This window comes from Amblyraja radiata, chromosome 39 (assembly GCF_010909765.2).
Source record: "Amblyraja radiata isolate CabotCenter1 chromosome 39, sAmbRad1.1.pri, whole genome shotgun sequence".
NCBI classification, from domain to species: Eukaryota; Metazoa; Chordata; class Chondrichthyes; order Rajiformes; family Rajidae; genus Amblyraja; species Amblyraja radiata.
In genome coordinates, this window is record NC_045994.1 from 5196223 (window position 1) to 5220602 (window position 24380).

A 24380-nucleotide genomic window follows, 5' to 3' on the forward strand; every position below is an offset into this window, starting at 1 on the left:
GGTCCCCCCTCATTCTTCTAATGGATTTAAGAGAGAGTTAGATAGAGCACTAGGGGCTAGTGGAATCAAGGGATATGGGGAGAAGGCAGGCATGGGTTATTGATTTGGGACGATCAGCCATGATCACATGATCTTGAAGGGCCGAATGGCCTCCTCTGCACCTATTTTCTATGTTTCTAAAACAGAGCTTTTCACTGTCCTGAGCGCACATGACTATAATAACCCTAAACCTAAACACAAATAGCCTGTCTTTTGATTCTCCTTACTGAAATGCCTGACCTCACACTTTGTTTTCAAGAGAGAATTAGATTTAGCTCTTAGGGCTAATGGAATCAAGGGATAGGGGGAAAAGGTAGGAACGGGGTACCGATTTTAGATGATCATCTTGAATGGCGGTGCTGGCTCGAAGGGCCGAATGGCCTACTCCTGCACCTATTTTTCTACGTTTCTAACTGCAGATGCTGGTTTAAAACGCAAAATGCTGGAGTAACTCAGCGGGCCAGGCAGCATTTCTGGAGAGAAGGAATGGGTGACGTTTCAGGTTGAGACCAATCTTCAGACTTCGTTGGGTCTGTATAAAGGCCTCGACCCGAAACGTCACCTATTCCTTCTCTCCGGCGATGCTGCCTGTCCCGCTGAGTTACTCCAGCTTTTTGTGCCTGACCTCACACTTTCCTACATTAAACTCTTGTTTGCCAAATTCTCACCCACGCAAGTCGATGTATTTATATCCTGCAACACAGTCCAAATATCCTCATGGCAACAGGCCCTCCCTCCCACGTAGTCTTGTGTCATCGGCTAACTAGGAGACGGCCACAATCTGTCCTCCCCATCATATCCTTATTATAAATAGTAAATAAAACGGAGACTGTGCGTCTAATCTCTGGGGCATTCCACTAATTACATCCTTCCCGCCCGACAAACACACATTTATTCCAACACTCTGCCTTCCGCACATTAGTCAATCTTCAAATGCTAACATATTTTTTCCACCCCACCCCCCACTCCCACCCAGTATCGCGTGCTTTTATCATCCGCACTAACTTTTTTAATGAGACACCATGTCAAATGTTTTCTGCAAATCCAAAGCCAATACATCTAAAGTTAGACACAAAGTGCTGGAGTTACTCAGCGGGTCAAGCAGCATCTCTGGATATCCACTGACTTGGCCTCCGCAGCCTTCTGTGGCAAAGAATGTTCTTTAATTCAAAAGCTGTGACCTCTAGTCCTAGACTCTCCCACTAGTGGAAGCATCCTCTCCACATCCACTCTATCCAGGCCTTTCACTATTCTGTAGGTTTCAATGAAGTCTCCCCTCATCCTTCTAAACTCCAGTGAGTACAGGCCCAGACCCAGGAGATGGTCTCCACACACAGGCTGTGCTGGAGGTCAGGATTGAACTGGAGGCCTATGGCGCTGTGAGGCAGCAGCACTACCCGCTGCGTCAACACGCAGCCCGTAATTCCATCTACCGTCTGCACCACAGGTTGAGGAGGGAACGACCTCCTAGTCCCGGCCATCGACTGAATGCTCAGCCATGGCAGACGCTGACTGCCTGAGCGAGCGACATAGAAACATAGAAAAAATAGACGCAGGGGATATGGGGAGAAGGCAGGAACAGGGTTCTGATTGGGGATGATCAGCCATGATCACATTGAATGGCAGTGCTGGCTCGAAGGGGCCGAATGGCCTACTACTGCACCTATTTTTCTATGTTTCTATGATCACATTGAATGGCAGTGCTGGCTCGAAGGGGCCGAATGGCCTACTCCTGCACCTATTTTCTATGTTTCTATGATCACATTGAACGGCAGTGCTGGCTCAAAGGGGCCGAATGGCCTACTCCTGCACCTATTTTTCTATGTCGCTCGCTAAATATGATCATGGCTGTTCATCCTAAATCAGTACCCCGTTCCTGCTTTCTCCCCATATCCTTTGATTCCGTTAGCCCTAAGAGCTAAATCTAACTCTCTCTTGAAAACATCCAGTGAATTGGCCTCCACTGCCTTCTGTGGCAGAGAATTCCACAGATTCACAACTCTCTGGGTGAAAACGTTTTTCCTCATCTCAGTCCTAAATGGCCGACCCGCTTATTCTTAAACTGTGTGACCCCTGGTTCTGGACTCCCCCAACATGGGGACCATTTTTTCTGCACCCTGCCTGTCCAATCTTTTAAGAATTGTATATGTTTGTGTACCATAACCTCTCATCCTTCTAAATTCCAGTGAGTACAAGCCCAGCCGACGTGGCCACTCACCTTTCTCTGGAGAATTCCCAGCGGGGGTCTTGGGGCAGCTCGAACTCCGAGACCCCGGCCAGCATGGGCGTTCCGCTGGACGAGTGGCGGGTGGTGCGTACCAACAACACCCCCGAGTGCATGGAGGAGCTGGAGTCGATGGACACCTGCGGTGAGACGGACGGGAGGGAGAGAGAGAGAGAGAGGACAGTGTGGTTAGAGACCTGTGCCACCTTCCTCTGCCCTCACACTGGGGCCTGGAGGGAGGTTCAGTTTAGTTTTGTTTCGAGATATAGCACGGAAACAGGCCCTTCGGCCCACCGGATCCACGCCGACCTGTTCATCACTGTACACACACTAGGGACAATTTACAGAAGCCAATTAACCTAAACCGGCTAGTATTTCCACTGACTGGTTAGGCAATGAGATAACACAGAAGGGCAGCGGAGGCCAATTCACTGGATGTATTCAAGAGGAAGTTAGTTACATTTAGCTCTTCTGGCTAACGGAATCAGGGAATATGGGGAGAAAGCAGGAACGGGGTACTGATTGTCCATGATCAGCCATGATCATATAGACTGGCTCGAAGGGCCGAATGGCCTACTCCTGCATCTATTTCTATGTTTCTATAACTTGTGTGAACAAGTGATCTACGGTCAGCATTTCTCTAAACTAAACGGAGTTTCTTCCCACATCCCAAAGACCAGTTTAGTTTATTGCTTTTCACTGTACCTCAGTACATGTGACAATACACTACACGGAAGTCTTTGGGATGTTAGATGAAACCTCATCTAGTGTTGTTTAGAAACAGGCTCTTTGGCCCATCAGCCCCCCTGCTGACCACAGATCACCCATTCACACTAGATCCATGTTATCCCATTCCCTAAAAACTGGGGGGGGGGGACAATTTTACGAGGGCCAATTAACATACAAACCTGCACGTCTTTGGGATGTGGGAGAAAACCGGAGCACCCGGAGAAAACCCACGCGGTCCCAGGGAGAACGTGCAAACTCCGCTCAGGCAGCTGTGAGGGAGCAGCTCTACTGCTGCGCCACTGCTCATGCCCCGGGTGCTCCTTCGCATCACAGTCCGAAACGTCAGCTGGCCATTTCCCTCCATGGACGCTGCCCGACCCGCCGAGTCCCTCCATCACTTTGTATTTCTCTTGCCAGAGAGCGGTGCTGAATTACTGAATTTGTGACCCTCAGATTATCCTTGATCGGACGTTACTGGCTTTACCCTGCACTAAACGTTATTCCCTCATTATAGTGGAGTAGATAAAATGTTCAAGAAGGAACTGTAGATGCTGGAAAATTGAAGGTGGGCAAAAATGCTGGAGAAACTCAGCGGGTGCGGCAGCATCTATGGAGCGAAGGAAATAGGCAAAGTTTCGTCCCGAAACGTTGCCTATTTCCTTCGCTCCATAGATGCTGCCGTACCCGCTGAGTTTCTCCAGCATTTTTGTCTACATTCCCTCATTATATATTCCACCACCGGGTGGCGCCAGCGGTGGCCGCCTCGCCAACAGTCTGTCTGTCCCTTCCTTCTCTGTTGTGTTAAATGTATGGGAAATGGGCACAGATTTGGGATGATCAGCCATGATCATGTTGAATGGCGGTGCAGGGACGAATGGCCTGCTCCTGCACCTATTTTCTATGTATTGTAGGATTGTCACTAAACTGTACGGTAAAATATATACCCATTGTACACGGGACAATTTCCATTGAATGTGGGTGAGTTGAGGACATTGGGCATCTCACCAAGATGTGGAACCAAGGCACGTGCCGGACTAACGGGTTGCATGCCCCACCCACACCGCCCCTCTCAGCTGGAGTATGAAGGGGGAGGGGGACGGGGAAGGTTGACGTGTTCTGAGACTCATCGACTCTTTTTTACCTGTCTATGCGGGGGGGGGGGGGGGGGGGGTGGTCTTGGGCAGCAGGAGGGAGGGGCTCTGACTCGCCAGTAGGAGGCAGACTCGGGCTGGGAGATTGACGCCTCGTCCAGCAATGAGGAGGATCTCAGACCCCTTCCCCCCCCGCTCGCTGACCCCGGGCAACATCTGCACCAGGGCTGCCCCAGGTCACGCCCGCACACTACTGCTGCTCACCTTGGTTAACGCTCATTAATCCTCACATCTTCCCAGAGTTCGTGCAGGACCAGCGGTGGTTGCTGCCGTGATTATACACACGTGTCTATGTATTGTGTGAGTGTGCTCGTGGATCATTGGGTGAGCACGTTCCCGGTACACGTACACACGCGTGCTTGAGTATGGCATGTTTGTATCTGAAGCGTGGGTGTGTGTGCACATGTGTGAGTGAGAATGTGTGTTTGTGCATGTGTGTGTATATGTGCAAGAGTGTGTGCGTGTATGTGTGTGTACATGTGTGAGTGTGAGAATGAGTGTGTGTGTGTGTGCGTGTATGTGTGACAGTGTGTGTGTGTGTATACATGTGTGAGTGTGTGTGTGTGTATGTATGTGTGTGTGTATATGTGTGAGTGTGTTTGTGTATGTGTGTGAGTGTGTTTGTGTGTGTGTTTGTGTATGTGTGAGTATATATGTGTGAGTGTGTGTGTATATGTATGAGTGTGTGTGTGTGTGTGTATATGTGTGAGTGTGTTTGTGTGTGTGTGAGTGTGTTTGTGTATGTGTGTGAGTGTGTTTGTGTATGTGTGAGTATATGTGTGTGAGTGTGTAAGTGTGTGTGTTTGTGTTTGTGTGTGTGTATATGTGTGTGAGTGTGTGTGTGTGTATATGTGTGTGAGTGTGTGTGTGTGTATATGTGTGTGAGTGTGTGTGACAGTGTGTGTGCGTGCGAGTATGAGATGAGGGGGATCTCATTGAATTCCACCAAACACTGAAAGTCCCAGAATAGAGTGGGTGTGGAGAGGATGTTTCCACTCGTGGGAGAGTCTCGGACCAGAGGGCACAGCCTCAAAATAAAAGGACGTACCTTTAGACAGGAGATGAAGATGAATTTCTTTAGCCAGAGGGTGGTGAATCTGTGGAATTCATTGCCATAGACTTCCAAGTCCGTCCCCACCTCCCCTGTGGCTCCATCGGCAGCGGGAGGGGGCTCACTGAACGACAGCCCACCCTGTAACCCCCACCCCCACCTCACCCAAGCTGGCTGCAGCCTCCAAACCGGTCCCACCGGGTACTGGTTTACTGAGTCACTCAATCAAGAGCAGGGGAGGGGCCAGAGAGTCATACATTGGACCCACATCGGCCAACATGTCCCATCTACACTAGACCCATCTGCCCACGTTTGGTCCGTATCCCTCCAAGTCTGTCCTATCCATGCACCTGTCTAACTGTTTCATAAACGTTGGGATAGTCCCTGCCTCAACTGCCTCCTCTGGCAGCTCATTCCATGCATCCACCACCCTCTGTGTGAAAACATTACCCCTCAGATTCCTGCTACTTTTTTACCCCTTCACCTTAAACCCATGTCCTCTGGTCCTCGATTCCCCTACTCTGTGCATCTACCCGATCTATTCCTCTCATGAGAGGTCGGGGAACTGGCCCCTGGGATTCTCAGAGCCAGCTCTTTGGGGCCAACCCAACCCAACCCAACCTGCGGCCTGTGGAGACGGAGGAATCCCACCAGGTCCCTGGTCTGGTGAAAGGGCCCCGACCCCGAAACGCCGCCTGCCCATCTCCCTCCATGCACGCCGCCTGACTCGCTGAGTTCCTCCGGTACTTAGTGTACCTCTTGCTCCTCCACCTGGGACGTGGGCCAGGGTCGAGGACATTGGAAAGAAGATGACTGCAAAAAGTTGTGACCACTGCCCACTCCATCACCGGCTTTGACCTCCCCACCGTCAAAGGGAATTATCGGAGTCGCTGCCTCAGAAAGGCAGCCAGCATCATCAGAGACCCACACCACCCTAGCCACACACTCATCTCACCACTGCCATCGGGAAGAAGGTACAGGATCCTTAAAACTGTAACGTCCAGGTTCAGGAGCAGCTTCTTCCCTACACCCATCAGGCTATTAAACACCACAACCTCCAAATAGGCTCTGAACTACCAAGACTTATTTTTGCACTATTATTGTCTATGTATGTCTGTTTTATTTAGATGCTAATCCTTCCTTCTGTTGTTTATCAAGGGTTTTACAGAGTATTACGTTTACATATCTGCTGTGCCGCTGCAAGTCAGAATTTCATTGTTCCGTTTCGGGACGAATGACTCCTGATGCTGGAGTGCTTCCAAGCAGTGATTGATCACTACGGGTGTCAGGGGTTATGGGGAGATGGCTGGAGAATGGGGTTGAAAGGGAAAGATAGTTTGGCCATGATTGAATGGTAGAATAGACTTGAGGGTCTAACTCTGCTCATATCACATCAACTTATAAGCGTAATCCAAGGCATCGCAGGAAGCATTTTATCGGGATGCATCACCACTTGGTTTGGGAACAGCTCCATCCAAGAGCGCAAGAAATTGCAGTGAATTGTGGACGCAGCCCAGACCGTCACACAAACCAACCTCCCTTCTATTGACTCCATTTATACCTCACGCTGCCTCGGCAAGGCCAGCAGCATAACCAAGGACGAGTCGCACCCTGGTCACTGCCTCTTCTCCCCTCTCCCATCGGGCAAGAGGTACAGGAGTGTGAAAACGCACACCTCCAGATTCAGGGACAGTTTCCTCCCAGCTGTTATCAGGCAACTAAACCATCCTGCCACAACCAGAGAGCAGTGCTGAACTACTATCTACCTCATTGGTGACCCTGGGACTATCCTTGATCGGACTTAGCTGGCTTTACCTGGCACTAAACGTTATTCCCTTATCATGTATCCATACACACTGTAAATGGGTCGATTGAGATAAGGTATTGGCTTTCCGCTGACTGGATAGCACGCAACTAAAGCTTTTCACTGTACCTCGGTACACGTGAGAATAAACTAAACTGAGCTGGTTGACCCTTTATCCCATCTGGGCCACGGCATAGAGAGAGGAGGGGGTGGGGGGGGGTTAAAGGTTTCTTAGACTCTTTATTTACTTTCTGTTACCTGTCTGCGTAGCGGGATGCTCTTGGCTAGTTTGTGCACGGCCAGTTGGCTGTTGAAGTCGGGCTTCTTGGCAGTGCTCTTCATGCGGATAACAATGGCACTCACCACCATGCAGGAGGTGAGGAATGCCCCCGTGCAGTAGATGATGATCTCCAGGTAGACGGGCGACGACAGGGTCGACGGCTTGTCTTCCAGCTCTGCCAGTGGTGAGGTGGGGTGGGGGCAGGAGAAGAACTAGTTTAGAGGCATGGGAGAGACACGGACACACACACACGCACAAAACGCAACCACGACTCTTAATGCACAGGAGCGATGGTCGCGTGGCAGACCAGCATGCGCCAAGATGCAAGCTTGCAGGACTGCGGGGGTAGGGGGGACAACTGACTGCGATGGATTGTCAGCCAGCTAATGCCATTCTCTTCTCTCCCCGTCACTGTCACTTCTTGTACATGCAAGGCACTGTGTGGCTTCTCCTACTGATGTGACTCACTGATCAGTGGGGGAGGGAGGCAATGTACAGCAGAGTCCTACACCATGGAAGCAGGCCCTTCGGCCCAACTGGTCCTTGCCGTCCAAGATGCCCCATCTGCACTAGTCCCACCTGCCTGTGTTTGGCCCACCTTTCTTATCCATGTACCTGTCCAAATGTCTTTTAACTGCTGTTGTACCACCTGCCTCAACTACCTCCTCTGGCAGCTCAATCCATTCACACACCACTCTTTGTGTGAAAAAGTTGCCCCTCAGGTTCCTATTAAAGCTTTCAACTCTCACCTTAAACCTATGTCCTCTGGTTCCTGATTGCCCTACTCTGGGGAAAAGACTCTGTGTATCTACCCTATCTATTCCTCTCATGATTTTATACATCTCTATGAGATCACCCCTCATCCTCCTGCACTCCAAGGAATTAAGCCCTAGCCTACTCAACCTCTGCCTGTAGCTCAGGCCCTCGAGTCCTGGCAACATCCTCATAAATCTTCTCTGCACCCCTTCCAGCTTGACAACATCCTTTCTATTAGACAATAGACAATAGATAATAGATGCAGGAGCCAGCATCGCCATTCAGTGTGATCATGGCTAATCATCCCCAATCAGTACCCCGTTCCAGCCTTCTCCCCATATCCCCTGAATCCGTTATCTTTAAGACTCCGTTAAGAGCCCCATCTAGCTCTCTCTTGAAAGTATCCAGACAACCGGCCTCCACTGCCCTCTGAGGCAGAGAATTCCACAGACTCACAACTCTCTGTGTGAAAAAGTGTTTCCTCGTCTCCGTTCTAAATGGCTTACCCTTTATTCTTAAACTGTGGCCCCTGGTTCTGGACTTCCCCCAACATCGGGAACATGTTTCCTGCCTCTAGCGTGTCCAAACCATTAATAATCTTATATGTTTCAATAATATGCCCTCTCATCCTTCTAAATTCCAGTGTACAAGCCCAGCCGCTCCATTCTATCAGCATATGACAGTCCCGCCATCCCGGGAATTAACCTTGTAAACCTACGCTGCACTCTCTCAATAGCAAGAATGTCCTTCCTCAAATTAGGGGACCAAAACTGCACACAATACTCCAGGTGTGGTCTCACTAGGGCCCTGTACAACTGCAGAAGGGCATCTTTGCTCCTATGCTCAACTCCTCTTGTATTTAGGCCAACATGCCATTCGCTTTCTTCACAGCCTGCTGTGTTGCAGGGTGACCAAAACTGAGCACAATACTCCAAATGTGACCTCATCAAGTTGTACATCACCACATACGTCTGCTATGAATGGCCTTGGTCTTGCAGCTGGTGAACATGCACATCAGGGCGAGAGCTGGCCTACGTAGACAATTATTGCAGTATTATTGTATGTTTTTTATGTGTACGTATGCGTGCGTACGTATATATACACACACACACTGAACTTTTGTTTCTCGTTTATTATACTGTTTACTAGTGCAGTGTGTTTAGATATTATGTTGTGCTGCTGCAGTAAGAATTTCTTTGCTCTATCTGGGACATATGACAATAAAACACTCTCAACTCTTGGCAGCACACGGTATGGGAGAACAGACTGTTACCTAAGGGAGTCGAAAACTGAAACAAAGTTTTTGCACCTGGGAAGCTGTGTCAATTCTACCGCCCCGACAACTTAATAAGCTTAATGCCCAGTGTCCTCAGGGTTTATTTTGTGGACACAAGAACAGTGTTTTTTAAATTAAAATAATAAAAAAAGTAAAAAAATGAATTCAGCTGCGAGAACAAACAGGAGACTGTACCTGAGACAGGAATCCAACCCCGTAAATCGACCTTTGCAGTGAGAGATTCCCGTTCTACATATATTTTTTTTAAATGTCGCACACAACAAACGAAGCACGCTGAATATTCAAAGATTTAAAAACATTGTGCAAAAGTGCAAGCTGCCTCCCCCCTCCCTCCCTCCCACACGTGAACTAAAGCAAACGCAGTTTGTTAAAGGCTCACCAACTCGCCCCCCCCCCCCCGCCTCATCTCAGAGAGGTCCACGTTTGGCAAGTGCGTGGAGATGCAGCTGATAATTGAGGAAGGTTGACCCATGTCGGGGCCACAGTTGACCATGGTTGACCCATGCTTCACCACAGTTGACCCAACATGGCAACTTCCCCCCTGCTGCCAATTATCAGCCTCTTGCCAACGTGCCGTTGATGGTCACTTCAACAGAAGAGTGAAGTGGCATCAAGCGGGCATGCCCGAGGGGTTGGGTATGCGGTGCAGGAAGCAGTAAGTTGGCACAGAATTCATGCAAAAAATACACAACCACAACAATCCCAAGAAAATGCATTTTTAAAAATATCCCTTTCCAACAAAAATCGGCGCACACTCCAAAGCTGGCTAACCCGGCACAGGCAGTAGGCATCGGGCACTGGCCTGGCAGACCTGCGCCGGCCATCTCCGAGTTAGCCCGCCCTGGGGTTGGCACGCTGCTTCTTGAAGCGAGGAGCCGCTCAGATTCACGGGCACTGAAGGCACCGAAAGTGGTCAGATCGGTCCCCCCCCCCCCCCCCCCCTGTGCAAGGTCCATGGGTTTACCACGAGGTGGGGGCTGGCAGCTACATCTTCCAAAATGGGGCCTAAGTCGGGACTCTCTCCGACACCAACTGTCTACCGCTAGACATTGGAGAGTGTTGTACATGTAGCCCAGTCCCTCACACAGACCAGACTCCCCCATCACCATCTACACATCACGCTGTCTTGGGAAAGCAGCCAACATAATCAATGACTCGTCATTCCTCCTTCTCCCCGCTCCCGTCCGGCAGAAGATGCAGAAACTTGAAAGCCCGCATCACCAGACTCAGGAACAGCTTCTTCCCATCTGTTATCGGGTTTCTGAACATTCCATAAGCTAGGGTACTCTCCGATTCACCTCTACCCCATTGTGGACATTGGACATTGTCTCTGGAACTAGTGCGCTACAATGCTGAGAACTATATTCTGCACTCTGTATCTTCCCCTTTGCTCTACCTGTTGTAATTGAGTTTGGCGATTATATTTCTGTGCAGTATTATCTGATGTATCCGGATAGCATGCAGAGCAAAGCTTTCCACTGTACCTCGGCACAGGTGACAATAACAAATCTTAATCTAACCCTGGCTGCTTTCACTTGAGTGCAGTTATAAGGTCATAAGTGATAGGAGTAGAATTAGGCCATTCGGCCCATCAAGTCTACTCTGCCATTCTATCACGGCCGATCTACATAGAAAATAGGTGCAGGAGTAGGCCATTCGGCCCTTCGCCTTTCAATATGATCATGGCTGATCATCCTAAATCACTTCTGCATTTTGTGTCTACCTTCGATTTAAACCAGCATCTGCAGTTCTTTCCTACACATCAGTACCCCGTTCCTGCTTTCTCCCCATACCCCTTGATTTCATTGGTCCTAAGAGCTATGTTTAACTGTCTCTTGAAAACTCTCTCCCTCCTAATCTTTTTTCTCCTGCCTTTGCCCCGTAACCTCTGGCTGTGGACGGTCGCCAGACGCAACTCGCGACGCAGAAACGCCACCAGTCGTGTCAATGTCTGGGTGTAAACCGATGGCAAATGCACAGGGAGACTGCAGGCCCACAGAGTGGACAGTGACAACCGCGGGGCCAATTGTAGGGGGCAGGCCCTTTGGCTTCTGGCGCTCTCCCCCCCCCCCCCCCCCCACCATCACAAAAAGGATGAATTTAGGGCAGGCTCCCTATTTAGAAGCAGTAGCTGGCACAAGCCTTTGTTGGAAGGTGTGAATCATAAGAGAAAAGAGAGCAGTTTGTACCTTGAAGAACTGTCAACCATGCAGAGTGATGGGATATCCCAATAGAATTACCCGCCAAGCATGTATACTGCCCCGCATCCTCAAAAGTAACATTCCGTAAATAGAGAGCCTCCATTTCTTTATCCGTTGTGTTAACACCAGCCGTCTAGAAGAGAAAACGGAAGCAAACGGGACAAGCAGACGAGATGAGAACTGTGGAGAGACAGACATAGGTGGACACCACTGTTATTGGTCACACTCGCCCCACCTCCTAAGGAGGTCCATGGGCTTAAAGCAACACCTGGCTGGCAGGTGACCTTCCAGGACTGCAGGAGTCCACACCTGTCCCTAGGAAGCAAAACAGGTCCTCATGTTACGTGTTAAAACCCGCCACCATTTTGGTTTTTTGACCAAGCCCATCTCCGCATGCGAGCGATGGGACGCATGGAGAAAATGGAGCCACAATCCACGGGACGTGCTGGGGGGGGGGGGAAGGAGAGGCAGGGGAGGTCGGGGAGAGGCTGAAAGGAAGAAGAGAGGCAACAAATGGCACTTGAGGGGCTCGCCGAGAAATTGGGCGGATGAAATCCTCGAGGGTTAGCTCTCGGCTTAGTTAGAAAACAAAAAGGTGCAGGAGTAAGGCATTTCGGCCCTTCGAGCCAGCATCGCCATTCAATATGATCATGGCTGATCATCTAAAATCAGTACCCCCTTCCTGCCTTTCCCCTATATCCCTTGATCCCTTTAGCCCTAAGAAGTTTAGAGATACAGCTTGGAAACAGGCCCTTCGGCCCACCGAGTCTGCACTGACCAGCGATCTCCGCACACTTACACTATTCCTACACATACTAGGGAGAATTTTACATTTATATCAAGCCAATTAACCTACAAACCTGTACGTCTTTGGTTCTTTGGGACTTTTGAGAAGCTGCCTTGTTTTTCCCTGGAGAGTTCCCTCAGGATTAGCTGGTCACCAGTGGACCAGCATTGGTGCCTTTCAACACCCTCTGTTGCCCAGGCCGGGCAGGTCAAACATATTGTGGGAGTCCAGGCCGCAGATATTCCCCGTACACCCCACGTTACCAACCAAGTACCTTTTCCCTCAGGATTAGCGCTCCTCTAGTGGACCTGTATTGCCACCTTCCATCAGCCTCTGTTGCCCCTGGAGGTTGTGGGTCTCCAGGCCGCAGTTATTCCCCCTACACTGGACAATCGCAAAGGCCCAGCCACCGGCCAAGTACACGTGACTGTGCTCGGATGTGTGAGGTGGCATTTGTGGGGTTGGGGAGAACTTTGAATTCCAAGAGCTCTCTTGGTTTAGAAGCACAGGGGAAGGCCAATGGGCCCAACCTACCAACCAATATGGCCAGGGGTATTATAGGGCCGTACAGCTTGTTACAGCGTCCAGCTAACCCACCCAGCCTCGCGTTTAGTTTAGTTTAGTTATATAGCACGGAAGGAGGCCATTCGGCCCATCGAGTCCATGCCAGCCACCAATCACCCGCTTACACTAGTTCTGTGTTACCCCACTTCCACTCCCTACACTCTAGGAGCAATTTACAGAAACCAATTAACTTACAAACCTGCACGTCTGTGGGATGTGGGAGGAAACCGGAGCACCCGGAGAAAACCCACACGGTTGCAGGGAGAACGTGCAAACTCCACACACAGACAGCACCTGAAGTCAGGATCGAACCTGGGTCTCTGGCGGTGAGAGGCAGCAACTCTACCGCTGCGCCACCGTGCCACCCATGAGAGGGGTGGGGGAGAGTGTGGATGGTGAGGAGGGGTAGAGCGGGGGTGTGAGGTGGGGGATGGGTGGGTGAAGAGAGGGAGAAGGAACAGGAGAGAGAGAGAGAGACGGAGGGGGAGGTAGAGAGATGGAGAGAGAAAGGGAGAGAGGGGGAGGAAAGAGGGGTAGCAGGGAGGAAAGAGAGAGGGGGGGACAGAGAGAAAGAGAGGAGGAAGAGAGAGAGAGCGAGGGAGGGAGAAAGAGGGGAGCGTGAGAGAGGTGTGGGGCAGACTCACTCGCCAGGTTTGCCCTCAGCCATCTCTCCCCCTCTCCCCCTCAGACAGCGAGCAGGGGGCAGGGCAGGACAGAGAGTGAGTGGGGGCAGCAACTGTCCTTTGGAATTGTGGGCATTTTTCCATGTTCATCATTGGGTTTGCACATAAACAGCAGGAAAATAAAGGGGGGAAAGACCACAGACTTGTCCCACCATCACAGAATGGAAGAGTTCACCCACTCGTCCAAGACCAGTTAACCCTTGCTCGCCCGCTGCCAGGCTGTGGGTTTTACCTTCCAACTGCGAGCTGGTGACAGTGAGCCAGGCCGACTGATTGGCCTCACCAATATAATTGGAAACTTTACAAACATACTCCCCGATGTCGGCTTCAGTCACATTGAACAGAATCAGTAGCTCCGCATCCGAACTATTAATCCCCGAATGCTAGAACAGATGAATGAGAGAACGTTGGTTGTAGCCGAGAACAAGAGACGTCAGTGAACACACAAACCCCGGGCCCGCCCTGCACTGATGTGACCAGTAGCACAGAAACATAGAAAATAGGTGCCGGAGCAGGCCATTCGGCCCCCTCGAGCCAGCACCGCCATTCACTATGATCAGTACCCCATTCCTGCTTTCTCCCCATATCCCTTGATTCCGTTAGCCCTAAGAGCTAAATCTAACTCTCTCTTGAAAACATCCAGTGAATTGGCCTCCACTGCCTTCTGTGGCAGGGAATTCCACAGATTCACAACTCTCTGGGTGAAAATGTTTTTCCTCATCTCAGTCCTAAATGGCCGACCCCTTATTCTTAAACTGTGTGACCCCTGGTTCTGGACTCCCCCAACATGGGGAACATTTTTCCTGCATCTACCCTGTCCAATCCCTCAAGAATGTTATATGTTTCTATAAGATCCCATCAGCTCCCATTGCGTTTTGAGTTGGGCGTGGAAGCATTTTGGGACGGTTGATGTCACACCGGCAGTTCAAAACGGAGATGTCTAAAGAGGGAGGAAGGTTGTCCGGGGGGGTGGGGTCCATGAGGAGGGGGAGATGGGACAAGGGGCATCACTGGGTGGTGAGGATTCCTTCACATAATAAAAAGCATGGAATGGAGGTGACGGAATGAAAGCTCTACGTTGTGGCGGACCCAGATGGGCGATTGGGGTAGAGAGGTTTAAAGTTGAGGTTGTCCCCTCTGTGGGACCCCTACGCCACAGCTCGGAGCCCTCATGACTGTTGGGGGCCCGGCCAAATTTCCTGTTTGACATCCCAACACCTGCAAATTCACTCCACTCCTCGCCCCCACCCCCCCCCCTCCCCCATCCTTCCACTGTGGGTGGCTAGCATGGGCTGCATGGGCCAAAGGGCCTTGTTTCCTGGTCATCCCAACCAGTTGACCAGAGGCACCATCACCACTGTACACCAGGAGTTCGGCCATTTTCCTTCACGGCCACAACGGTCCTGGAGTTACGCTACACCCCCTGTGACGCTGGCTGTTGGACATCATGGAGGTTGATGACTGTGTTGGGCAAGACTTCCATTAGTCACAGAGTCAAACAGCATGGAGGCAGGCCCTTTGGCCCACTGAGCCCATGCTGACCCATTGACTACCCACTTACACTCAGCCCATCAACTCCCCTGTGATGCTACCATGATGGGGGCAAATTACAGCCAATTAAACCATCCTACCTTCTGTTCCTCTGTACTTTTCCCATACCTCTAGTTTCCCTCTCCCCTGACTCTCAGTCTGAAGAAGGTTCTCGACCCGAAACGTCACCTATTGCTTTACTCCGGAGATGCTGCCAGACCCGCTGAGTTACTCCAGCACTTTGTGTCTGTCTTCGGTGTAAACCAGCATCTGAAGTTCCTTCCTACGCAACCTCATGTTGTGTTTAGGTTGGTTCCTGATTAGAGATACAGCATGGAAACAGGCCCTTCGGCCCACCGAGTCCATGTCGACCATTCACACGAGTTCCATGTTATCCCACTTTCTTATCCACTCCCTACACATTAGGGGCAATTTACAGAGGGCCGATTAACCGACAAACCCGCATGTCGTTGTGGAGTGTGGGAGGAAACCGGAGCACCCGGAGTAAACCCACGCGGGTCACGGGGAGAACGTACAAACTCCGTACAGACAGCACCCGTAGTCATGATGGAACCCGGGTCTCTGGCGCTGTGAGGCAGCAACTCTACAGTGGCCCCCGGTGTTCGTGGGCTTTATTTTCAGATTTTCAGCATCTGCGGCGTTTTGCTTTGGGATGTCTGATCAATGATGGGTTTATAGCTGTGAACACCAGCCCTGTCACATCACACTTCTGATCCCTGGGATAATCTGCCCTCAGTGGCCCTCGCCGGGGGAGGGAGGGCGAGAGATCGGCTACCCCTGGGCTGTCTCCGGGGAAGGTCGAGGGCAGAAGAGGGTCACAGCTGATCGGTGCACAGAGCAAACCCCACCCATTGTCCACCGCACTTTGATATTTGTCCCTCGCCCTCAGTTGCAATGGGCAAAGATGGTCCCTTGAAGCCACTGACACCTTGAAGGGGAATTAAACCACGGTCTACACCAGTTTAGTTCACAGATACAGCACGGAACCCAGGCCCTTCTGCCCGTCGAGTCCATGCCAACCATCGATCACCAGTTCCACGTAATCCCACTTTCCCATCCACTCCCTACACACTAGGGGCAATTAACCTACAAGCCCGCACGTCTTTGGGATGTGGGAGGAAATCGGAGCACCCGGAGCAAACCTAGTGGTCACAGGGAGAACGTGCAAACTCCACACCGACAGCACCCGAGGCCAGGATCGAAGCTGACTCTCTGGGCTCTGAGCAGACGACACTCTAATGATGTCTTGTAGCCCTCCAGCCTCCAGGGGCAGCCATGAGCACTCTCTGGGGACAGTCCCAGGCAGCCTGTTCCCTCTTGCACCCACACCTCATCCACGTTGTCGGGGGAAACGTTCCCCAAGCCGTACAGCCTGGAAACAGGCCATTCGGCCCACTTGGTCATGCCGACCCATGGGCAGCCATCTTCACTGACTGTCTCCCCCCCTCCTCCTCATTCATGCCAAATCAGATGAAGCACACACATGGGCAGCCAGTCTGATCTAGTCATATGGCCTGAGAACAGGCCATTCAGCCCACTATGTCCATGCCCACCCGTGGGAACCCATGTGCATTGACCGCCCCCCACCTCGTCCAATGATCAAACACACCTGGGCGGGTTGTCCAATAGAGGCGTACAGTGTGGAAACAGGCCATTCGGCCCATTATGTCTGTGCCCACCCATAGGAAACCCATCTGCAACGATTCTTCACCCGTGGTCCCACCATGTCAGATAGTGGTACAGTGTGGAAACAGGCCATTCGGCCCATTATGTCTGTACCCACCCATAGGAAACCCATCTGCAACGATTGTTCACCCGTGGTCCCACCATGGCGGATAGTGGTACAGAGTGGAAACAGGCCATTCGGCCCATCGTGTCTATGCTGACCCACGGGCGGTCATCTGAGTTGACCACCCCCACCTCATCCAAGCCTAGACTGGCCAAAGTTGGCGGCCAAGGACGTACCTTCAGCACTTGGACGTAGGGAGAGCCATCGGGCCCCATCTTGCTGCCGTTGACTGTGACGTGCTTGAGCCACTGGATGTGGGGCTGGGGGTCGCTGTAGACCTTGCACACAAACTCCACATCGCTGCCCACCGTCACCGTCTTGTTGGCAGGCAGGCCCGCCTGGAGGATGGGCCGGTGAGGGGATCGCTCTGGGAGAGGGTCACGGGGGCACGGAGGGAGAGAGAGAGAGAGGTTGAAGAGAGACAAGAAGGAGAGAGGGAAGATATAGAGGAGAGAGAGAGGAGGGAGAGAGATAGAGGGATAGAGAAGAGAGAAGGGGAGGGGGGGGAGACAGAGGAGAGAGGGAGGGGAGGAGGGAGAGAGGGGAGAGAGATGGAGAAGAGAGAGGGGGAGAGGGTGGGGTGAGAGACAGGGAAGAGAGAGGGGGAAGGGAGGGGAGAAGGGGGTATAGAGAGCGAGAGAGAGTGCGGGTAGAGTGAATGAGGGGGAGAGAGACAGACAGAGAGCGTGCGAGCGAGACAGAGAGGGGGAGAGAATGAGAGAGAGATTTAGGTTTCTAATTGTCATGTAACCTTTGCTATCCAATCTGATCAGATAGTATCATGGTTCAATGGTACGCGATTGTTACTTGTAAGTAAGTCCAGTGAAAATGCTTGTTTGCTTACACTTCAGTGACAATGCTTGTATACATTAGGCACAACCATACTGGAGTACTGTAGTGTAAGGCAGTCGACCACACTGTCCGTACACCAGTCGCCATGTTTCTGGCACCTTCCAGTCACAATAAGAACCCGTGTAAGGTCCAGGTGCAGGAACAGCTTCCTCCCTACAGCCATTTGGCGATTAAACACTCCAACCTCCGAAGAAGCTCAGAACTACAACAGACTATTATTGTTATCATTGGACTATTATTGATTGTATTTTTGTGTGTACGTATGTGACAATAGACAATAGGTGCAGGAGTAGGCCATTCGGCCCTTCGAGCCATTCAATGTGATCATCCCCAATCAGTACCCCGTTCCTGCATTCTCCCCATATCCCCTATCTTCAAGAGCCCTATCTAGCTCTCTCTTGAAAGTATCCAGAGAACCGGCCTCCACCGCCCTCTGAGGCAGAGAATTCCACAGACTCACAACTCTGTGTGAAAAAGTGTTTCCTCGTCTCCGTACTAAATGGCTTACCCCTTATTCTTAAATTGTTTAACCGATGTTGGGGGAGTCCAGAACCAGGGGCCACAGTTTAAGAGCAGCCGAGGAGGCCGAGCTTTCTACCCCCGGGCAGTGGTCAGGGACAGGTGGGTCAAGGATGGCACATTGTGTGTGTACGTACGCACTGGTGAGCTGCAGAGTGGGGTGGGGGGGGAGGTGAGGGGGGAGCTTCCTGTTCATTGACGACTGTGGAAGGGTCAGTAGGGAACAGCGGGCAATAAGGGTGTCGATTGAAGCACAGGGCCGGCCGGCCAAACAACAACACAATAGCTTCCGTTCCTGATGCAAGTGGCAAGTGTCGACAGTGGACAGAAAGTAAACAGTGCCGCTGATTCATGGGGTCAGGAAGGCCAAAGGTCACCCCAAGCAAACACATGCCGGCAATCTAACTGGCAGCCTGGAAGTGGTGCATCTAATGTGTATGGACAAATATACTCGCCCCTGTTTGACCAAGGAATTCTTTGCCTTTGGAATTGCAATCTAATGAAACGGCCCATGTGTGGGAAGGAACTGCAGATGCCAGTTTAAACCCAAGACACAAAATGCTGGAGTAACTCATCGGGTCAGGCAGCATCTCTGGAGAGAAGGAAGAGGTGACTTTTCGGGTTGAGACCTTTCTTCAGATCAGATGAAGGGTCTCGACCCGAAACGTCACCCCCATTTCCTCTAATCCAGAGATGCTGCCTGACCCGCCGAGTTACTCCAGCATTCTGTCCATTTAAGGGGGAGTCTGAGAATGACGATCTCAAATACAAGACAAGAGCCCAAAGACAAGGGAAGAACAGGTTGGCAGTGGCAGATTGTCTTTCATACTGGTGGCCTGTGACTGATGGTGTGCCTCAGGGATTGGTGCTAGGTCCTTTCATAGTCATAGAATCAGAGTGATACAGCGTGGAAACAGGCCCTTTAGCCCAACTTGCCCACACCGACTAACTTGCCCCATCTACACTAGTCCCGCCTGCCTGTGTTTGGCCCATATCCCTCTAAACCTATCAATGTACATGTTCAAATATCTTTTAAATGCTGTTATAGTACCAGCCTTTACCTCCTCTGGCAGCTCGTTCCATACACCCACCACCCTTTGTGTAAAAAAGTTGCCCCTCAGGTTCCTATTAAATCTTTTCCCCCGTCACCTTAAACCTATGGTTCTTGGTTCTTCTGTATTAATGATTTGGATGAGCATGTTATTATGACATTGGGCCTATTTTCACACTGTATCTCTATAGTCTTAGGTCTAAAGTCACCTAAACATGTTCTCCAGAGATGCTGCCTGACCCGCTGAGTTACTCCAGCACCTGGGGTCCTCTTGTGTATCAGCCAGCACCTGCAGTTTAAATAAACATCTAGATATGTACATAGATAGGACAGGTTTAGAGGGATGTGGGCCAAATGCAGGCAGGTAGGACTAGTGTAGGTGGGACATGTTGGCCGGTGTGGGCAAGTTGGTCCGAAGGGCCTTTTTCCACGTTTAATCACTCTATAGAAACATAGAAAATAGGTGCAGGAGTAGGCCATTCGGCCCTATGAGCCTGCACCGCCATTCAATATGATCGTGGCTGATCATCCAACTCAGTATCCTGTACCTGCCTTCATAGAAACATAGAAACATAGAAATTAGGTGTAGGAGTAGGCCATTGGGCCCTTCGAGCCTGCACCGCCATTCAATATGATCATGGCTGATCATCCAACTCAGTATCCTGTACCTGCCTTCTCTCCATACCCCCTGATCCCTTTAGCCACAAGGGCCACATCTAACTTCCTCTTAAATATAGCCAATGAACTGGCCTCAACTGCCTTCTGTGGCAAAGAATTCCACAGATTCACCACTCTCTGTGTGTGAAAAATGTTTTTCACATCTCGGCCCTAAAAGACTTCCCCCTTATCCTTAAACTGTGACCCCTTGTTCTGGACTTCCCCAACATCGGGAACAATCTTCCTGCATCTAGTCTGTCCAACCCCTTAAGAATTTTGTAAGTTTCTATAAGATCCCCCCTCAATCTTCTAAATTCTAGCGAGTACAAGCCGAGTCTATCCAGTCTTTCTTCATATGAAAGTCCTGCCATCCCAGGAATCTGTCTGGTGAACCTTCTCTGTACTCCCTCTATGGCAAGAATGTCTTTCCTATGACTCTATGCAGTTCCTTGTTTCCACGCTATAATCAGTGGCAAGATGTATTTATTGTAGAGATACAGCGTGGAAGCAGGCCCTTTGGCCCACCGAGTCCGCACCGACCAGCGATCCCCGCACATCAACACGAGCCTACACTAGGGACAATTTACACTTGTACCAAGTATACAAACCCAAGCCAATTAACCTACAAACCTGCACGTCTTTGGAGTGTGGGAGGAAACCAAAGATCTCAGGGAAAACCCACGCAGGTCACGGGGAGAACGTACAAACTCTACAGACAGCACCCGCAGTCGGGATGGAACCCGGGTCTCTGGCGCTGCAAGCGCTGTACGGCAGCGACTCTACCATTGTGCCACCGCTCTGCTCCAAGAAGGGCCGGAGTTCCTTACCGACAACGTCCAGCTGGTAGGTGTGGTTGATGCTGCCGTACGGGTTGACCACCACACACGTGTAGTTGGCCTTGTCCGAAGGTACCACTCCCTCCATGATGAGACTCCAATGTTGCCAACGGACCTACGAGGGAACCAGAGAGACCATCAGCATCACAGACAGGTAAACCAGCCGCAGAATAACTCACCCAACTATGGCTCCCACAGAAACACAGACAATAGGTGCCGGAGGAGGCCATTCGGCCCTTAAAGCTAGCACCGCCATTCAATGTGATCATGGCTGATCGTCCAGAATCAGTACCCCATTCTTGCTTTCTCTCCATATCCCTTGATTCCTTTAGTCCCAAGAGCTATATCTAAATCTCTCTTGAAAACATCCAGTGAATTGGCCTCCACTGCCTTCTGTGGCAGAGAATTCCACAGATTCACAACTCTCTGGGTGAAAAAGCTTTTCCTCATGTCAGTCCTAAATTGCCTACCCCTTATTCTTAAACTGTGTGTCTCCTGGTGATGGGCTCCCCCAACATGGGGAACATTTTCCCTGCATCTAGCCTGTCCAATCCCTTAATAATTTAATATGTTTCTATCAGATTCCCTCTCATCCTTCTAAATTCCAGGGAATATAAGCCCAGTCCATCCATTTGGCCCTATGTCGAACCATTCGCTAGAAACCTGGTGAGCAAAAGTATCACGACTGGTGAAAGATAGAGGGCTCTGGGAGAGCGCCACAGATCAAGGGAGAGAAATATCAAGGACTAGAGGGCACAGCATGAAGGTGAGACAGGCAGAGCCTAAAGGAGATGTGCCGGAGGATGGTGGGTGCTTGGAATGCACTCATTCGGCCCATCAAGTCTACTCCGCCATTCAATCATGGCCGATATCTCTCTCTCTCTCCTAACCCCATTCTCCTGCCTTCTCTCTGACGTCCGTACTAATCAAGAATCGATCTATCTGCCTTAAAAATATCCACTGATGGTCTCCACAGCCATTTGTGGCAAAGAACTCCACAGATTCACCCACCCTCTGACTAACATTTCTCTTCATCCCCTTCCTAAAAGAACGTCCATTAATTCTGAGGCTGTGACCTCTAGCCCTAGACTCTCCCACTAGTGGAAACATCATCTCCACATCCACTCTATCCAGGCCTTTCACTATTCTGTACGTTTCAATGAGGCCCCCCCCTCATTCTTCTAAACTCCAGCGAGTACAGGCCCAGTGCCGACAAACGCTCATCATAGGTTAACCCGCTCATTCTTGGGATCATTCTGGTAAACCTCCTCTGGACCCTCTCCACATTGCGCTGCTATGGGTGGTGCTGGAAGCAGATACGACAGTGGCAATGAAGAGTCTTTTAGATAGGGACATGTATATGCCGGGAATGGTGAAATATCGATGATGTACAGGCAGGTAACAGTTGGTCCCTATGTGCAGTTGTTCCTGCTATGATGGTCAACACTGGCATTGTGGGCCGAAGGGCCTGCTCAGGTATGCTACTGTTCAATGTTTCATTTAGAAACACGTCACGAAAACAGGCCCTTCAGCCCAACGTATCCACTGTGACCAGCGATCACCCCGGACATTAACGTTATCCTACACACACTGGGGACAATTTACAACTTTACCAAGTCAATTAACCCAATAGCCTGTATGTCTTTTGGATGTGGAAGGAAACACGGAGCACCTGGAGAAAACCCACGCGGGTCACGGGGAGATACGTGCCAACTCCATACTGACAGTGCCTGCAGTCAGCATTGAACCTGGGTCTCTGGCGCTGTGAGGCAACTCTACCGCTGTGTGTGTCCCTCTAAACCTTTCCAATTCACGGACCTGTCCAAATGTATTTTAAATGCTGTTATAGTACCTGCCTCAGTTACCTTCTCTGGCAGGTAGACAAAAATGCTGGTGAAACTCAGCGGGTGAGGCAGCATCTATGGAGAGAAGGAATAGGCGACGTTTCGGGACGAGACCCTTCTTTTCTTCGGCCTGATGAAGGGTCTCGACCTGAAACGTCACCTATTTCCTTCGCTCCGTAGATGCTGCCTGACCCGCTGAGTTTCGCCAGCATTTTTGTCTACTTTTGATTTTTCCAGCATCTGCAGTTCTTTCTTAAACATACCTCCTCCGGCAGCTCGTTCCATACACCCACTGTGTGGAAAAAGTTGCCCCTTGGGTCCCCGCTAAATCTTTCCCCTCTCACCTTAAACCTGCCACCTGGTTCCTGATCCCCCCACTGTGGGGACAATTGCCTGTGTTGGCCCTGCCACTGTAAGTCATGTTTACCCAGAATATCATTGTTCTATTTTGGGACTCATGACAATAAAACACTCGTCTCCATCTTGGGCAGGAGAAGTCAAAGGAGATAAATGTGTAGGAAGGAACTGCAGACGCTGGTCTCTGCCAAAGATAAGACACAAAGTGCTGGAGTAACTCAGCGGGCCAGGCTGAATCTCTGGAGAAAAAGAATGGGTGACGTTTCGGGTCGGGACCTTTCTCCAGTCTGACAGACCCAAACAGCCGGAGTCACTCAGCGGGTCAGACAGCATCTCTGGAGAAAAGGAATAGGTGACATTTTGCCTCAAGGCCCTTCAGTCTGAAGAAGGGCCTCATCCCGAAACATCACCTACACCTTTTCTGTTTGACCCGCTGAGTTACTCCAGCTTTTTGTGTCTACCTTCGGTTTAAACCAGCACCTGCAGTTCCTTCCTACACACTGAAGGGTCACCTATTCTTTTTCTTCAGAGAAGCTGCCTGTCCCATTGAGCGACTTACTCCAGCATTTTGTGTCTCATCAAAGGTGTTAAACCCTGACCACCAAGTGTGTGTGTGTGTGTGCGTGTGTGTGTGTGCGTGTGTGCTGTCCAGTACACGAGGGGTTAAAGGCAGCGAGGGGTTACTCTAAAGCAACCTCGCTATTCTCTGATGATGGTCTGGGGGTGGAAAGTGACCCGGCAGCATTCTGTACCTGACCCCCCCAAGCCAAAGGGCAAGGCCGACCATCATAAACGCTGCACCAGTGACCCTGGCCTGGGTGTGAGTGATGGATTAATGTGTTTCATCTGCCGTGCCACAGGCTCTGGTGACCTCTGCGCCCGGACTTCACCGCAGCTGGTCACCCCGGGTGTTAGGCCCGTCTCTCGCACGGGGAGAGAGTGGACAAAGCTTTCATCCATCCCAAGCTGCAGAAGCAATCAGTCTCAGACGAAAATGCTGGAGAAACTCAACGGGTGAGGCTAGCAAGACCCAGACGACCACGGGACTTGCTAGCGCCCGCCGGGGGTTCCAACATCAAGGCCTGGAGCGTGGCCTTGCATCGTCCGGTGTGGCCTAAATGGCTGCGGGACTTACCATCGCCCGCCGGGGGTTCCAACATCAAGACCTGGAGCGCGGCCTTGCATCGTCCGGTGTGGCCTAAATGGCTGCGGGGCTTACCATCGCCTGCCGGGGGCTTTGACATCGGGAGAAGAATGCAGAGCAGGGGAGAGACAAGACTTTGCCTTCCACCACAGTGAGGTGGAGACTCACCGTGATGGATGTTTGTGTAAATTGTGTTGGTGTGTGTTGGCTTCTT

At 51.0% G+C, this 24380-nt stretch overlaps 1 protein-coding gene across 10 annotated transcripts in view; it reads right to left on the reverse strand.

Moving 5' to 3' along the window:
- LOC116967394 (fibroblast growth factor receptor 1-like) overlaps window positions 1–24380 on the reverse strand; it is a 156235-nt gene that overhangs the window by 28016 nt on the left and 103839 nt on the right. For 4 of the 10 annotated variants that reach the window (XM_033013907.1, XM_033013911.1, XM_033013906.1 and 1 more), the window contains 5 exons: window positions 20813–20936; window positions 17083–17273; window positions 13799–13949; window positions 7251–7453; window positions 2258–2403 (listed from right to left, as the gene is read on the reverse strand). In XM_033013907.1, the coding sequence (XP_032869798.1) occupies window positions 2258–2403; window positions 7251–7453; window positions 13799–13949; window positions 17083–17273; window positions 20813–20936 (815 nt within the window). Of the gene's footprint in view, window positions 1–2257; window positions 2404–7250; window positions 7454–11520; window positions 11666–13798; window positions 13950–17082; window positions 17274–20812; window positions 20937–24380 lie in introns of all 10 variants that reach the window. The other 6 variants (XM_033013910.1, XM_033013915.1, XM_033013913.1 and 3 more) reach the window with 4 other exon arrangements.